Source organism: Anomaloglossus baeobatrachus, chromosome 3, assembly GCF_048569485.1.
Source record: "Anomaloglossus baeobatrachus isolate aAnoBae1 chromosome 3, aAnoBae1.hap1, whole genome shotgun sequence".
Taxonomy (NCBI): Eukaryota; Metazoa; Chordata; class Amphibia; order Anura; family Aromobatidae; genus Anomaloglossus; species Anomaloglossus baeobatrachus.
The window spans coordinates 608,789,053-608,807,560 of NC_134355.1; the positions used below are offsets into that span (position 1 = coordinate 608,789,053).

Genomic DNA, 18,508 nt, shown 5'->3' on the forward strand with positions numbered 1-18,508 from the left:
CCTGGTAACCAGCACTCATCTCACCGATCCTGGTTGCCCCACTAAGCTGCTCTTCTTGGTAGGATATTTTGAGACACCAGAATCTTAATTTTATAGCCCTCTCTAAAGGGTCCTTCACCAGGATTTGATTTTTAAATGTAGAACGATACAATGCCCGGCAGTATAGTCAGATAATAAAGTAACTCCATTGCTGCCAGATCCTGGGTGTGCCTTGTGTACTCTGCGTCATGTGGTTGACCAAGGTGCCCTGGATAAAAGTATAAATGATCATGACGCAGTTGGTAAAATTCAGATAGTTTCCAGTAAAGACTGTGGTAACGATGTGGCAGGCCTAATTCACTGAGTGTTTATGCATTCTTGTGCGCAGGAGTCAATGACCTACAACGCCTCATTATGAAGAGTCTTCTGGTTTCTGTGACAACTCTGATTAACCTCCTGCTCCTGATATTGTCAGGATCTGGGTACTGTCAGCATATTACAGATGAGTCTTGTTCTGTTCAGATCCTCGTTCCTGGTTTAAAAGGTACGTTGTCTCACATAAAAGCTTATTATATTATTGTTTTCTATTGTTACTTTTTTGTTCCTTCTATTGGTAAAATAAAGCTTAAAAGGCTTCAGTGGAGAATATTTTTAAATTAATGTTTGCAGAGGTGTTCAAAATTTCTGCAAGGATATCTATGAAAAGACACAATATACTGTATACCGCAATATGAACACTTTTCAAAGGGGTTTTTCAGGCTTCCAATATTGATGACCTATCCTTAGGCTACATCTCATTCGTTTTGCAGCTCAAATTCGGTTATTAAAGTCTATGGGGATCTGTGAACTATAGAGTAAACCCCAGCACTCAAAAGTTAGACAATTTAAATACATTTTTTATTTGTTTTGATATTCTGCAAAGAGTGCACTGAAGTGAAAAGCAAAACACCCGACGTTTCGGCTACTGGAGCCTTTTTCAAGGTTTTGCCTAAAAGGTGAAGGAACAGTGTATATACATGTGTAAAATACATACAATATGTACAAATATACAAACAAAGTAATTTAAAGCGAACACGTATGTGGAAAATGAATGGGAGTAACATGGGTCACAAATGGACTACCATCAAGAGTAGGTTAAGAGGTGCCCCACTTTTGCAGCTTGTCAAAATCTAAGTAGCTGTGAAACATATGGGGATTACAACGAGATAATCAATAGGATAAGCCACATTGTTATAGACAATACTGTATAATAACTGATAAACAGGCTGTTCATCGGTTATTATACAGTATTGTCTATATATAACAATGTGGCTTATCCTATTAATTTTGACAAGCTGCAAAAGTGGGGCACCTCTCAACCTACTGTTGATGGTAGTCCGTTTATGACCCATGTTGCTCCCATTCATTTTCCACATATGTGCTCGCTTTAAATTACTTTGTTTGTATATTTGTACATATTGTATGTATTTTACACATGTATATATTGACACTGTTCCTTCACCTTTTAGGCAAAACCTTGAAAAAGGCTCCAGTAGCCGAAACGTCGGGTGTTTTGCTTTTCACTTCGGTGCACTTTTTGCAGAATATCAAAACAAATAAATTTTTTTTCAAAATTGCAAAATTTATTTCAATTTGTCTATCATTTGAGTGCTGGGGTTTACTCTATAGTTTATTATTATTTTTTTCCGCAATAGCACCTACCGATAGTGGTCAAGCCAGGCTTTTCCGCTCTGTATGGGGATCCGTGAGACACGGATGAAAATAGAACAGCCTTTGTACTTCACAGTTCTACTATTAGTAGAGATGGGGGAGCGTCCTTTACTCTGCTCATTACTCTATCGACCATAGGGGTGCTCAAGTACTTGCGGAGCTCGGTCGAGTATCGCGAGTGCTCGGATGTTTCACCCATGAAACAACAACCACAAAGCATAGGCCTGCTTCACTGCAGGATGTGTGCTGGCACCCCAGGAAGAGACATTCACAGTGGCTCTCACTGGGATCAAACAACATTTTCGGATGTAGTGTACCAAAATAAAAAAACAAAGGAAAAAAATTCCTGCCTTCCTTCACCCCAGAAATGCTGTTTATGCCTGGCTGTATGTGAGCCGAGAGCCAAAATACCTAATCATTGACTTTCATTATACTCGTTACTCGAGTTGGTTTGACCTGCTCAACTCAAGGACGGAGCACCAGAGCATTGTAGTGTTCACCGATCTCTAATTATTAGTAGTGATAAGCAAGCACTACCATGCTCAGGTACTTGGTACTCGTAATGAGCAATTAGATGCTCGGACCAGCTCGACCCGTGTACTGAGTATAATGTAAGTCAATGGTGACAGATTCCCTTTAATATTAGTCTTTAAAGGCCGCTTTACATGCTACTATATGGAGAGAAGGTATGCACACCAGTGACTATGCAAGGGGAATACATGTAATAGCAGAAACTGCTGTGTGAATACTGGCCTGAAAAATACAATAGCTACATGCAAAAATGAAAAAATGAAAGTGTAATCTGCATTACTGCCATGAAATATGAATAAAGAGAAATGTAGCTATTGAATTGATCAATGCAACAGAGACCCTTAGAATTGGTGTTCCAAACGTTATTTCTTTTTTTGTTAGTAGTCTTTTGTTTGTGAACCCGGCCCCACCCATACCTTGCCAGTCCACATGATACGCATATATAGCCTGGGTCTCAGCTTCCCATACAAGGTAAGTTTTTTAACTGCATGAGAGGACACACACTAGCTAGGGACCCCAAAAATAAGAGAATACCATGAAGAGGTTTTGGGGCGCTGTTGCATTGATCAATTCAATAGCTACATTTCTCTTTATTCATATTTCATGGCAGTAATGCAGATTCCACTTTCATTTTTTCATTTTTGCATGTAGCTATTGTATTTTTCAGGCCAGTATTCACACAGCAGTTTCTGCTATTACATGTATTCCCCTTACATAGTCACTAGTGTGCATACCTTCTCTCCATATAGTGATTTTTTTTTAGGTTTTTGCACTCAGTTCAGACTTAGAATGGTGTTCCAGACGTTATTTCTTTATTTGCTTTACGTGCTACAACATCGCTAAAGCGATGTCGTTGTGGTCACGGATTTTGTGACGCACATCCGGCCGCATTAGCGATGTCGTTGCGTGTGACACCTATTAACGATTTTGAATCGTCGCAAAAACGTTCAAAATCGCTAATCGGTGACATCCCCCCCCTGATCTCAATTATTGTTGCTGTTGCAGGACGCAGGTTGTTCGTCGTTCCTGTGGCAGCACACATCGCTACGTGTGACACCGCAGGAACGAGGAACTTCACCTTACCTGTGTCCCGCCAGCAATGAGGAAGGAAGGAGGTGGGCGGGATGTTCGTCCTGCTCTTCTCCGCCCCTCCACTTTGATTGGGCGGCCGCTTAGTGACGTCGCTGTGACGCCAAATGAACCGCCCCCTTAGAAAGGAGGCGATTTGCCAGTCACAGCGACGTCATTAGGCAGGTAAGTAGTGTGACGGGACCGCGCGATTTTGTGCGCCACGGGCTGCGATTTGGCTGTGACGCACAACCGACGGGGGCGGGTACGCTCGGTACCGATATCGCAGCGTGTAAAGCGGCCTTTAGTCTCTATATCAGAAAATATGTACACATCATTGGAATCAGTTTGTATATAAACAATTTTTTAACTTGTGATAGGTATGTGTAAATATACTGCATATATAGTACTGTGGCAGGTTTAGGCAGGTGTTTTTAAAAACTACAAGTAAAATATATCTTTGTACCGTGTTAGCCATTATTTAAAAACTACTGCAATGTAAAAATGCTTTAAAAAATAGAAATGTTAATAGACTAGTTATCATCAACTAACAAAGCGTATGAACAAAAGGGAAAATCAATATCAAATTCATATTTGGTGTGATCTTCCTTTGCTTACAAAACAGCATCAAAGTATCAGTTCTAGATACAGAATATCACAAAAATGAGTACACCCCTCACATTTTTGCAACTATTTTATGTCTTTTTATAGGGCAACACTGAAAGATATGACAGCTAAAATGTATAGTAGTCAGTGTAAATTTTGTGTGTCCTCTAAATAACTAACTACACAGCCATTAATGTCATATTTTCTGGCAACAAAAGTGAGTACACCCCTAAGTGAAAATGGCCAAATTGTACCCAAAGTGTGACTATTTTGTGTGGCTGCCATTACTGAAAAGCACTATCTTACTCTCTTGGGCATGGAGTTCACTAGAGCTTCGCAGAAGCCACTGGATCTTTTTCCAACCTCCATGATGACATCACAAAGCTGGTGGATGTTAGACACCTTGCACTCCTCCACCTTCCGTTTGAGGATGCCCCATAGATGCTCAGTATGATTTAGATCTGGAGATATGCTTAGCCAGTCCAGCACCTTTACCTTCAGTCTCTTTAGCAAGGCAGTCATCATCTTGCTGGTGGGTTTGGGGTCATTATGTTGGAATACTGCCCCGCCTCCCAGCTTCCAAAGGGAGGGGATCATGCTCTGATTCAGTACGTCACAGTAAATTTTGGCATTCATGTTTCCCTCAATGAACTGTAGCTCCCCACAGCTGGCAGCAGTCATGCAGCCTCAAGTCATGACACTCCCACCACCATACTTGACTGTAGGTAGGACACACTTGTCTTTGTACTCCTCACCTGGTTGCCATCACACACGCTCGATACCATCTGAACCAAATAAGTTTATTTTGGTTTTATCAGATCACAGAATATGGTTCCAGTAATCCATGTCCTTATTCTACTTGTCTTCAGCAAACTGTTTGCAGGCTTTCTTGTGCATCACCTTTAGAAGAGGCTTCCTTCTGGGAAGACAGCCATGCAGACTAATTTGATGCAGTGAGCACCATATGATCTGAGCACTGACAGGCTTTCCCCAACCCCCTTATTTTCTGCAGAAATGCTGTCAGCACTCATACGTCTATTTTGAAAAGATAACCACTAAATATGACACAAGAGCGCTGCACTTAACTTCTTTAGTCGACCATGTCGAGGCCTGTTCTGAGTGTAACCTGTCGTGTTAAACTGCTGTATGACTACCTTGCTGCAGCCTTTCAACAAGCTTTATTCAGCATCAAACTACGAACTAGGAAATGTCCTGTTTGTATTTGAACATCGGACATTAGGTCTTTACAGTTTGAGTTCTCTCATCCCTACTAATGATTCACATATGGTAACATCGTGGAGGCAAAATGGCAATTGGGCACAATTTGGTTATTTTCACTTAGAGCTTTGTGTTGAATAATTTAGAGGGTACACCCAATTTACACTGTTATACAAGCTGTACACTGACTACTTTACATTGTATCAGTCTGATTGGCATGACTGGCCCAACGTTACGGCAGTGCCCAAGCATGTGATTTACTATCAGCTCCCTGGACATGTGCAATGAATCTGGATGTACATCCTCAGCTTCATTTCATATGTGCACATGCTCTGGAGTCTGAGGATGTACATCTAGATTCAGTGCGCATGCCTGGGGAGATGATGGGCAGTGCACAAGCACAGGATTTACTAGGAGATTGCCATGACATCGGGCTAGTAACGGCAATCAACCAGACTAAGATTGGGAGTACAAAATTAGAAAAGGACCATGACTGAAATGCTACAAAATAAAAACATAACAGATTCCCCTTAAGGTCATTGAGGGTTGAGGGCATTTGTTTATGCACAACACTCTTATGCGGGCAACACAATACGATCCATCATGCGATTGCACAAGCGATCATATCCTCCCTCGTCGTTTGTGCGTCACGGGTAAATCGCTGCCCGTGTCGCACAAAGTCGTTAAACCGCCGTCACACGTACTTACCTGCTGAGCGACGTTGCTGTGGGCGGCGAACATCCACTTCCTGAAGGGGGTGGGACGTTCGGCGTCACAGCGACGTCACACAGCCGCCGGCCAGTAGAAGTGAAGGGGCGGAGATGAGCGGGAAGTAAACATCCCGCCCACCTCCTTCCTTCCGCATAGCTGGCGGGAGCTGCGGGATGCTGGTAAGCTGTGTTCATCGTTCCCGGAGTGTCACACAGAGAGATGTGTGCTGCCCAGGGTACAATGAACAACCGGTGCAAACAAAAATAAACGACTTTTTAAAAATAAACGATGTGTCAACGATACACGATTTGCGAATGTTCTGCGTCGCTCGTAGGTGTCACACGGGACAACGTCGTAAACGATGCCGGATGTGCGTCACGAAAACTGTGACCCCGACGACATATCGCACGATAGATCGTCTCGTGTGATGCCCGCATTAAAGTCCCACCACAGCATTTTTATTGGTTTCAAGTCTGGACTTTGACTTTTGCATTATAACACCTTAAGGCTATGTGCGCACTAGAAAAGTGATTTTTCTCAAGAAAATTTCTTGAGAAACTTCTGGGAGTTGAAGATTACCGCACCCGTGGTAAAATCCCGCACCAAATCCGCAGGAAAAACGCATGCGTTTTTGCCGCGATTTTGCCGTGGTTTTTCCGCAAGTTGGTCCCTACGGATTTTTTATGCTGAACAGAAATAAATAATATAGATAATAGATAATCGATAGATAGACAGATAATGGATAGAGGGAAAGATGAATAGATGAAGAGATAGATAAATAAATAGATAATAGATGAGAAAGACCTATATAGTGTCCCACCCCCCTGCATATTCTAAGCTGGCACCCTTTAGTGACTTTCATGTGGCACTAAAGGGTGCCTAGCGTTCTATTTAGTCAAAAAATAAATAAATAATTAAAAAAAAATGACGTGGGGTTCCCCTTATTGTTGTAGCCAGCTAGGGTAAAGCAGACGGCTGCAGCCTGCAGACCACAGTTGGCAGCTTCACCTTGGCTTGTAATCCAAAACAGAGGGCACCCCACGCTGTTATTTTACATTAAATAAATATTTTAAAACAAAAAACGTGGGGTCCCCCCCCAAATTGGATCACCAGCCAAGGTAAAGCGGACAGCTGGGGTCTGATATTCTCAGACTAGGGAGGTCCACTGTTATTGGACACTCCACAGCCTAAAAATAGCAGGCTGCAGCTGCCCCAGAAGTGGCGCATCCATTAGATGTGCCAATTCTGGCGCTTCGCCCCAACTCATCCCGTTGCCCTGTTGCGGTGGCAAACGGGGTAATATATGGGGTTGATGCCAGATGTATAATGTCACCTGGCATCAAGCCCTGGGGTTCGTGATGTCAGGCGTCTATCAGATACCTGACATCACCAACCCAGTCAGTAAGAAATATAAAATAGACAACAAAAAAAGTTTTATTTGAAAAAAAAACACTCCCCACATTCCCTCTTTAACCAATTTATTGACAAGAACAATCAAATCCGGGTCCGGCGTAATCCAATAAGGGGGGGTCCCACGGCGATCCATACCATAGTCAATGTCCCAGTCCATGAAGAACAGAATGTTCCCCATTGGCTGGGAGAGCAATGCAGTGACCTGGGCTAACATCAATGGTCACTGCAGGGGATGACGAGCGCTGCTGTCAGGAGGATAGATGAGATCATTACCTGCTGTGACGATCTCCTGCAGTCCTGCCATCAGCGCTGTCACTGACTTCTATGCTCGCCGCGTTGTCAGAGGTATCGCGAGAGCCCGTGACGTCACCGCTAGTGATAGTCTCGGGCCGCTCGCGAGACGGGCATAGACAGCAGTGACGTCAGGAGGCAGGAGATCGTCACAGCAGGTAATGATCTCTTCTCACCTCCTGACAGCTGCGCCCGTCATCCCCGCGGCTGCACGCACTGCTGTGTGTCAGTGTCTGCCTGCGCTGCAGCGTGACAAGCTGCTGACACTGCGGGCAGACACTGACACACTGCAGGGCAGGCAGCGGCGGGGCTGCAGCGGGACACAGACTGCACGGGCATCTGGAGGTCACACGGAAGCGCTTCTGTGCGGCGTCCAGGGAGTGCGACGTCTGTGTTTACTCTGCTCAGCTTCCTCTTCTGTCATAATGACATCACTCCCTGCAAAACCGCAGGGAGCGATGAGCATTACCGCAGGTAAATCGCGGCTATACCGGGGGTATACCGCACATCATTTGCTACCTGCGGTATACCCCCGGTGTTTCGCGATTACATTACAGTGAATGGAGTGAAATTCCGGGGGTATACCGCAGGTACCTGCGGAAAATAATGGACATGCTCATTTTCTCAAGAAAGTTTCTTGAGAAAAATCCACAGCATGCGCACAGCTATTTTTTGTTCCCATAGGTTTTGCTGGGAAATGTCTGCAGAAAGATTTCAAACATTTCTCAAGAAATTTCCGCAGCAAATCTGCGGGTAAATCCGCGGGTAAAACGGCCTAGTGCGCACATAGCCTAATTCTTTTCTTTTTCAGCCATTCTGATGTAAATTAGCTGGTATGGTTTGGGATTATTGTCCAAGCTTAAGCTTTTGAATAGATGGTCTCACATTTGACACTAGCTTACTTTGGTATGTAGAGGAGCTCATGGGTGACTCAGTGACTGCAAAGTGCCCAGGTCATGTCACTGCAAAGTTTGTTCAGATGTAAATTTGCAAGGGGCTTTATCCTGGCAACACTTCCAAAGAAGCCATACTTTTCAGTCTTTTTCTAATTGTACTGTTATGAAATTAAAAATTGCTCATCTGAGCCCTTTAGTGTGTGAGGTTTAGCTCTTGTTTTTTTACATACTTTCTCGGAGCATTGCACGGTCTGTCCTTGGGTTGAATTTTCTGGGACATTCACTCCTGTGAAGATTGTTAACTGTTTTGAATGTTTTACACTTATGAATATCTTTCTCATTGTAGAATAAAGGATCTAAATTATTTGGATATTACCTCATAACCCTTCCCCTATTGATAGACAGCACCAATTATAATAATAATTTTTATTTCTATAGCGCCAACATATTCCACAGTGCTTTACAATTCAGAGGAGACATGTACAGACAATATGAGACACTACAAATAACAAAATTAAGATACCAGGAGGAGTGAGGGCCCTGCTCGTAAGCAATCTATGAGGAAATAGGGGAGGCACTAAGGGTGAAGGGTGGAGGAGGCTGGGGGGGGGGAAAGCTTGTCATATATGGTCCAGCCATTGATTTAATAGGGGATTCAAAACCAGCTGCATGGACCGGTCACCAGCCAGAATTTACCCAGGTACAGAGTATAAAAAGTACATGGAAAGGAATGGAATCAGAAGACACAGGGGACAAGAATTGGAAGTACATTTTATGAAGGGCAGAATGACTAGAAGGACTAGATTAGATGAGGGAGGTGAGGTGATAGGCTAGTCTAAAGAAATGTGTTTTTAGGGCCCGCTTAAAGTTGTGGATGTTGGTAAATAATCATATTGTTCTTGGTAGTGTGTTCCAGAAAATTGGTGCAGCTCGTGAGAAATCTTGAAGACGGGAGTGGGAGGTTCGAATTGTTGAGGAGGTCAGTCTTAGGTCATTAGAAGAGCGGAGGGCACGGGTGGGGTGATAGACGTAGATGAGGGAGGAGATGTAGGGCGGTGCGGAACTGTGGAGAGCTTTGTGAGTGAGAGTGATAAGTTTATGTTGGATTCTGTAACATCATATGCTTCTTTAAGACACTTACTAATGTTTTTTTTCCTTATCTGGAGCCTGAAAACTCCAGACCTAAAATTGCCAAAATGTCTGCTTTTATAATGGAGCTCTAATGAACAATAAATCAAGGGCATTTGATTAGCAGCACCTGGCTGCTTCTTAACCCTTAAATCCTATTAAAACAATAAAGGTGTACTTAGTTTTATACACACCGCTTCTGCCTTCTGGGATAGTTTTGTTAACTACATAATGAAACAATTTAGTTTGTAATATATTTTGGTTTAAATTAAGTTATATTACCTAAGTTTTAGACTTTCTAAAGACCACATTTTTTTATTCTACTCTGATACATAAAATCATAAAATTCAAAGATGGTGTTCTACATTTTATATATTTATATATGTAATGCTCGTGGCCAGTGTAGCGGCAGCGAGCAGGATTAGTGGACCCACTGAACCACAGGGGGACATCAGGCTTCGCCTTTAGTGGCAGGGGCTTAACTAAGTGCCTACTGCGAGTCAGATGCCAGGTAGCACTCCCAGGACAGTGACCGGGACTGTGGCAGCTGACCCCCAGGACAGGTGACAGACTCTGGTATAAGCACACATACATGCAGGTACAGGTGGGATGTCTGAGGCAGACAGGCAGGCAGGTACGGTGGGCACGGCAGAAACAGATAGGTATGGGAAGGCAGACTCAGGTACAGGTGACGGACACAGGGGTAATGGGACCTGACAGCTAGCTAGACAGACGGGACACTGAATAATTAAAGGTGTTGCACAGGCACCTCCCCTAATTGGCGGGTACTTTAAATACATAGTGTCTCTCAACCATACGTTGAGAAGCATTTCCTGGAAATAGCATGCCGGCTCTCTCAGAGGAGGGTTGGTGCACACACGCTTGCACTAACCACACTTCCTGGAGACCTGGGCTGCATCCATCCACAGATCCCAGGAGAAGGAGGACATAGGAGCACACGTGGAAGACTGGAACAATTGAAAAAGGCATCTCGTGTATTTTGGCTGCCACACACAGGTCTCTGCTGAATGTTCTACTCTCTGAATTGTAAACTGCTGCGGAATATTTTGGTGCTATACAAATACAATTTTTATTAATCATTATTATTTGTTTACTGGAAACTGTATTCATCTAATATTTTGACATTTCTCTATCAATTGACTGCCATTAATTTCAGCTGTCAGTGAGCACACACACAATGATGTGTTGTCTATACAGAAATCACAAGACAGAAGTGCATGTTTACAACATTGTTAACCCCTAAAAGATTTTAATCGTTCAAAAAGAATAGCTACAAGATAAAAGTAAAAAAAATTACTTGGAACACGTATATTGTGTTTTAGACACTTTTTTTTCCAACTCGTTAAACAGGGATGTATTGCTGTTTTACTAGCAGAAGGAGACGTGCGTTGTCGGGAAAGGACTGTGTTCTCAAATGGGATGTCACAAAATGTCAACTTCACCTAGACTGTCTACTGATGCAGAAAATTTATCATCAAGCATGAATTACTAAAATTAATTTGTCACATTTTAAAACAAATCTCTCATCAAGATTTACCCCCCCCCAACTATTTATATGACCATGCAGCACTGAAAGGGGTTATCCACTATTTGTGGCTTACCTCTTATAAGTGTCATGAGAGTCTCCTGTCCTTGGGAGAAGTGTGAATGGTTTCGGATCTGAATCTCACATTGCCTTGTGAGACCCCGGGTTTTTAAACATATTTGCTTTCTTTTGGTGCAGCAAGGGTTAAGGACTCTGTCCTTGCTGGTAGTTCCTTGATAGTTCAGTCTCAGATGCAGCCAGTTTGTAACCACTCACATTCCCTTTAAATAGTCACAGGTTCCATTGCCTGATGCCGGTTACAGAATTGCATTCATTCTGATCTGACCATCATGGAGAGAGGAAGTTTTTGAAAGCTGTTGGAGCAGTGTCGCCTGCAGCCCTGGTGTTTGGCTGCAGCTGTGAAGTTTGTTGTATATCCTTTTTTGTCTATGTCCACCTGTCTGTCTTCCTTTCCCTGTGTCTTGTTATAGTAGTTGTAAAGTCTAGTGCACTCACCGGCCTTGTCGCTAGACAAGGTGAGTGGAGGGACAGTTAGGGACTAGGCACATGATGGCGACGAGGTGAAGGAATCATATAGGAACGTTAAGCAAGCTCAGAATTCAAACACAGGTTAGATCCAGGTGGTGACCTGTCCCTCACCCCATATCATCAGGGTCCTCAATTCCCTTTCCATTCTTGTAAGCCCTGTGTTGTGCCGTGTGCCTGGCATTTTCTTGCCCAAGCGTGAAGATAAGTGAAGTAGTCTCACTTGTAAAATAAGAAAACATATAACGTATTTGTCGGACTATAAAAAGCACCATACCATGAGATATACCCCAGGTTTAGACATCAGTACATACAAAAAAACATTTATCATATTAATTAAATCTTCCCTGGTGGTGTGAAGTAGAGGGGTCATTAGTAGTGATGAGCGAGTACCAAAAAGCTCGGGTGCTCGAGGCTCGGGCCGAGCATCCCAAGATACCCGTGTACTTGGCCCGAGCACCGAGCCCAATGTTATCCTATGGGAGACCCGAGTATTTTTTATGAAATGACCCCCGGCAGCATGTAGAAACCCTAAAAATGTCACAAAAGTCTCAGAAGAGTGCTCAAATGACATGGCAACAGCATGGGGAAGACCCCTTGAAGCATTTATCACTCAAAAGTCACAGCTGTGAACAATTTTGTCCGAGTTTTACGCCATTTTTACGGACTCACCAGAAAACCTTCCAAAATGACACCAAAATGAATTTTCATGGCGGAAATGTTAAGGGCACATACCCAATAGTGAGATAGAGCTGGTGTATGTTACTTTTTGAGATTACATGAAAGATTTTACATGAAAACATTGTGTGGCACTCCGACGTCCCTGAGAAGAGACGTACATGAAGGCCTCTTGAGTCTAATGTGCCCATTTTGAGGAAGTGAGTCTTTATAGTATTTTCCTTTGCCAGGGCAGTCCAAAATTGTGAGGTTCACCAATGCCCCTGCATACAGACGTGCATGATGGTCTGTAAACCTGAAGTGCCCATTGTAAGGAAGTGGGTCTATTGTAGTATAGCCCTTTGGCAGGGCAGCCAAAAATTGGGAGGCTCCACATTGTCCCTGGATAGAGACGTGCATGAGGGCCTGTAAACCTGAAGTGCCTATTGTAAGGAAGTGGGTCTATTGTACTATAGCCCTTTGGCAGGGCAGCCAAAAATTGGGAGGCTCCACATTGTCCCTGGATAGAGACGTGCATAAGGGCCTGTAAACCTGAAGTGCCCATTGTAAGGAAGTGGGTCTATTGTAGTATAGCCCTTTGGCAGGGCAACCAAAAATTGGGAAGCTCCACATTGTCCCTGGATAGAGATGTGCATGAGGGCCTGTAAACCTGAAGTGCCCATTGTAAGGAAGTGGGTCTATTGTAGTATAGCCCTTTAGCAGGGCAGCCAAAAATTGGGAGGCTCCACATTGTCCCTGGATAGAGACGTACATGAGGGCCTCAAAACATTGTTCCCATTGCAAAGGAGCGGGTCTCCCGTCGTTGTAATGCCCATTCTGAAAGAATGGGCGAAAAAATTTACCACTGGGGGTATACCTGAAACAACGGCCTAACTATTGTAACGGTCATCATGGTGGCGCATGAGGAGAAGGAGGAGCAGTCCAGCGATTAGCCAAAGTCCAGAAGTGTGTACCCATGGGTGAGTGGAGGTACATGGCAAATTCCCGTTACAAAATTTAAATTCCGCTCTCATTTGCTGGTGGTGTGGTGAAGTCTGGCCCAATCCAACCCTTGTTCAACTTGATCATAGTCAGCCTGTCAGCATTTTCAGTTGACAGGCGGGTGCGTTTATCTGTAATGATTCCACCTGCGGCACTAAAAACACGCTCTGACAAAACGCTAGCGGCAGGGCAGGCCAGGACTTCCAAGGCGTAGAGAGCCAATTCATGCCACGTGTCCAGCTTGGATACACAATAATTGTAAGGCACAGAGGAATGTCGGAGTACAGTTGTTCGATCTGCAAGGTACTCCTTGAGCATCTGGGCAAACTTAGCATTTCTTGTGGCACTACCCCGCACCTCAGGGGCTGTGGTACGTGAGGGGCTGAGAAAACTGTCCCACATCTTAAAGACTGTTCCCCTACCTCTGGCGGATTGGACTTGTGCCCCTCTCGGCTGTACGCCTTGGTTGTCCACTGATTCCTGACCTATGCCGCTAGCGTTTTGTGAGGGGAATGCTTTGCCTACTTCCGTGACACTGGCCTTCTGGAGCTGCTGCATTTTGTCTGACCTCTCCACCTTGGGAATAAGAGACATAAAGTTCTCCTTGTAGCGTGGGTCTAACAGTGTTACCAACCAGTAATGATTGTCGGCCAAGATGTTCTTAACGCGAGGGTCACGAGACAGGCAGCTTACCATAAAGTCAGCTATGTGCGCCAGACTCTTAACAGCCATCACTTCAGTATCCTGACCAACACGATGACTGAACATGCTGTCCTCCTCCTCCTCTTCCTCCTCCTCATCTACCCTGTCCTCTGGCCAACCACGCTGAACCGAGGATATGACTGGTGTGCATGTCATATCCTCAATTTGGCCAGAGAGTTGCTCCATGTCTTCATCCTCCTCCTCGTCATAGTCCTCCACTGCACGTTGTGATGAGACGAGGCTGGGCTGTGTGTTATCACCCACACCCACTACTGTTTCTTGCTCCAACTCATCGCGCTCCGCCTGCAATGCATCATGTTTGTTTTTGAGCAGAGACCGTTTTAGAAGGCAGAGAAGCGGTATGGTGACGCTAATAATTGCGTCATCGCCGCTCACCATCTTGGTGGAGTCCTCAAAGTTTTGGAGGATGGTACATAGGTCGGACATCCATCTCCACTCCTCAGGTGTTGTGTGGAGTTTGACCCATTTCCCGACGGCTTAGGTGATGCAGGTACTCAACAACTGCGCTCTTCTGCTCACATATCCTGACCAACATGTGCAGAGTTGAATTCCAACGCGTGGGGACATCACACACCAGTCTGTGAGCTGGAAGATGTAAACGGCGCTGAAAGCCAGAAAGGCCGGCTGAAGCAGTAGGTGACTTTCGAAAATGTGCAGACAGGCGGCGAACTTTTACCAGCAGATCAGACAGCTCTGGGTATGACTTTAGAAACCGCTGAACCACGAGGTTGAGCACATGGGCCACGCATGGAACATGTGTCAGCTGGCCTCGCCTCAAAGCTGCCACCAGGTTCCGGCCATTGTCACACATGTCCTTTCCTGGCTTTAGGTTCAGAGGTGTGAATAAGTGATCTGCCTGCTGTTTCAGAGCTGTCCACACCTCTTCTGCATTGTGGGGTTTGTCACCTATGCAGATTAGCTTCAGCACAGCCTGTTGCCGCTTCGCCTAGGCAGTGCTGCAGTGCTTCCAGCTTGGGACTGGTGTGGAGGGTAAAGTGGATGAGGATGCGCAGGAGGAGGAGGAGGCTGAGGAGCATGACATTCTGGAGCTGTAGAGTGTGGGTGAAACCCTGACTGAGGTAGGGCCTGCAATCCTTGGTGTGAGAAGGACGTGTTCCGTCCCTCGCTCAGACTTGGTCCCAGCTTCCACAATATTAACCCAGTGTGCCGTCAACGAGATGTAGCGGCCTTTCCCACAAGCACTTGTCTACGTGTCTGTGGTTAGGTGGACTTTGGCTGAAACAGCGTTCTTCAGGGCACGTGTGATGTTTTGTGACACGTGGTTATGCAATGCGGGGACGGCACACCAGGAGAAATAGTGGCGGCTGGGGACCGAGTAACGTGGGACAGCTGCCGCCATCAGGTCGCGGAATGCTTCTGTCTCCACCAGCCTAAAATGCAACATTTCCAGCGCAAGCAGTCGCAAAATGTTAGCATTTAGAACTGTGGCATGTGGGGCGTTGGCAGTGTATTTGCGCCTGCGTTCAAAGGTTTGCTGAATGGATAACTGAACGCTGTGTTGGGACAAGGATGTGCTTGATGATGGTGTTATTTCTGCATGGGCAACTGCAGGTGCAGGGCCGGAGGAGGCTTGTTCGCGGGCAGCATGGACAGAGGATTGGCTCGCATGCACAACAAGCGAAGACGTAGCAGTGACATCAGCAAGCACTGCTCCTCGACTCTGTTGTACATCCCACAAAGTTGGGTGCTTGGCTGACATGTGCCTGATCATGCTGGTGGTGGTCAGGCTGCTAGTTTTGGTACCCCTGCTGATGCTGGCATGGCAGGTGTTGCAAATGCCCTTTTTAGAATCATCTGGAGCCAACTTAAAAAACTGCCAGACTCGGGAAGACCTAACATTTGTACAGGCACCTTGTGTCGTGTTGTTGTTCCGGGGAACGGTTGCCTGAAGTCTGCCTGGGGCCACCACCCTGCTTCTTACTGCCTGCTGGGATGCTACGCCTCCCTCCCCCTGTGCACTGCTGTCCTCGCTCTGCATATCCTCCTGCCAGGTTGGGTCAGTTACTGGGTCATCCACCAAGTCGTCTTCCTCTTCCGCACCCTGCTCCTCCTCCTGACTTCCTGACAATTGTGTCTCATCATCGTCCACCCCTTGTTGAGACACGTTGCCAACTTCGTGAGAACGTGGCTGCTCAAATATTTGGGCATCTGTACATACGATCTCGTCACGACCCACTTCAACAGGAGCTGGCGAGAGGCCGGAATGTGCGAATGGAAACGTGAATAGCTCTTCCGAGTGTCCAAGTGTGGGATCAGTAATGTCCGTGGACGTGTACTCGGCCTGGTGGTAGGAAGGAGGATCAGGTTCTGAAATGTGCGGTGCAGTATCATGGCTACTGACACTTGACAGTGTGGAAGACAGAGTGTTTGTGGTGGTGCCAATCTGACTGGAAGCATTATCCGCTATCCAACTAACAACCTGTTGACACTGGTCTTGGTTCAAGAGCGGTGTACTGCTGCTGTCCCCAAGAATTTGGGACAGGACGTGAGAGCGAGTAGATGTGGCCCTTTGTTGTGGCGAAATTAGAGCTTGCACACGACCTCGGCCTCTGCCTGCACCACCATCACGTCCACTTCCTTGTTCGTTGCCAACGCCCTTGCGCATTTTGCAATGCTGTGCTGACGTGTATTCACTAGACTTGTGCGTTATATCCTAGTTTGTGCAAAACGCACACAAGTGCACCTGTACGCTGCCACTGACAGGCACACACGTGCGGTTTTTAAATGCACGCACTGACGCACTAAGAACCTAACAGCTTTTTAGGAGCGACAATTACTGAGAAGTTTGACACTATCAGACACTGCTTACGTGTATTATTCACTGGACTTGTGTGTTATATCCAAGTTTGTGCAAAACGCACACAAGTGCACCTGTACGCTGCCACCGACAGGCACACACATGCGGTTTTTAAATGCACGCACGGACGCACTAAAAACCTAACAGCTTTTTAGGAGCGACAATTACTGAGAAGTCTAAAACTATCAGGACTGTTTTAGACTGTGTACACCAGCCCCAGATATGATGAAGGCTGGTATACGGTCACCACTAGAAATGGCTATATACCCGGCCTGCCTGCCTGTATACAGCTACAATAGTCCTGAGAAGGACTCTTCTGGTCACTAGCCTGTATTCCGACCTGGCTATACCCTGCCTGTCCTGCCTGTATACAGCAACAATAGTCCTGAGCAGGACTCTTCTCCTGTACTCCAACCTGGCTATACCCTGCCTGCCTGTATACAGCTACAATAGTCCTGAGAAGGACTTCTGGTCACACTGTTTGCAGCCCTGCTCCGGAACTAACTATAAAGGGCCGCAAACCTTTCCCTGAAGCAGCAACACTCTCCCTGCACTGACTGTCTGGATGGCTGTGTGCAGAGGACAGCGCGCCCGTCGGTATAAAGGCTCGGTCACGCTGTGCGGGCCGGACGATCATTGCAATTCCACAACTAACACGGCTGTGGCATTGCAGTGGTCTGCCAGCCAATCCCTGCATGAGGGCTGCCTCTCAAAAAAGCGCCAACATGCAGGGATGAAGACAACGAGTACAGCACGAGATTACTCGGTACCCGCCAAGTAGCCCAAGTACAGTGATACTCGTGCGAGTACCGAGTAGTGACAAGCGTACTCGCTCATCACTAGTCATTAGTGCTAATTTTAACTTATTAGAGCAGAATTGGGGATGTAATAAATCTATTGTTAGTGTCTCTCTACAGTGTGTATTACATACACACTGCTCTGCTAAATGCATTTTTACACACACACACACACACACACACACACACACACACACACACACACACACACCTCTTCTGCTACATGTACATTTACACATATACACACACAGCTTTGCTACTTGTACATGTTGACTTACACATGCACACTCTGTACATTACCACACCTTGCAGTTCTTGATCAGGACCTGACCAAAGGTTGCAGGAGCTGAGCAGATTAAGAACCTTCTACTCAATTTACTGAAGGACCTTTCAGATTATATGATCAGTCACATAACCTGAAAGGTCCTTAAGTTTAGTTATTTGGAAGCACGATCCTTCAGTTGCTCAGCTCCTGCAGCCTCTGTTCAGGTCCTGGTAGCTTCCTTTCCTGCTCTACACCAATGACATAGATCAGTGCAGAGGAGGAAAGAAGGCAGCTCTCTCTCTTGATCAGGGATGAGGTGGTGTCAATGTTCTCCTCCATTACAGGAACCTGCCTCTGGCCTATAAAACTGACAGAATTTTTAGAAAGAGATTTTCTTTTTAAAAGTGCATCTTTTAGTTTGAAAAATATGGTAATTACCTCCCGCACAAATGTTATTCCAGTAATTTCAGTTCCGGGTCTGCTGGGGTTCACGTGACATTGTTGTGCCAAATAAGCACTCAGACAAATGTCAGACAACCAAAAGAAGACAAAGCACAGCAGCTCAATAACAGCTGCTGATTGGCTGCAGTGATCACATGGCAT

The 18,508-nt window shown here is 45.5% G+C and overlaps 1 protein-coding gene across 2 annotated transcripts in view; it reads left to right on the forward strand.

Annotated features, from left to right (window-relative positions):
* The first annotated feature begins 393 nt into the window (after positions 1–393).
* Positions 394–18,508, forward strand: part of COLEC11 (collectin subfamily member 11) — a 57,176-nt gene continuing 39,061 nt past the window's right edge. For both annotated transcript variants that reach the window (XM_075338744.1, XM_075338745.1), the window contains exon 1: positions 394–523. In XM_075338744.1, coding sequence (XP_075194859.1) covers positions 394–523 — 130 coding nt within the window. The remainder of the gene's footprint in view (positions 524–18,508) is intronic.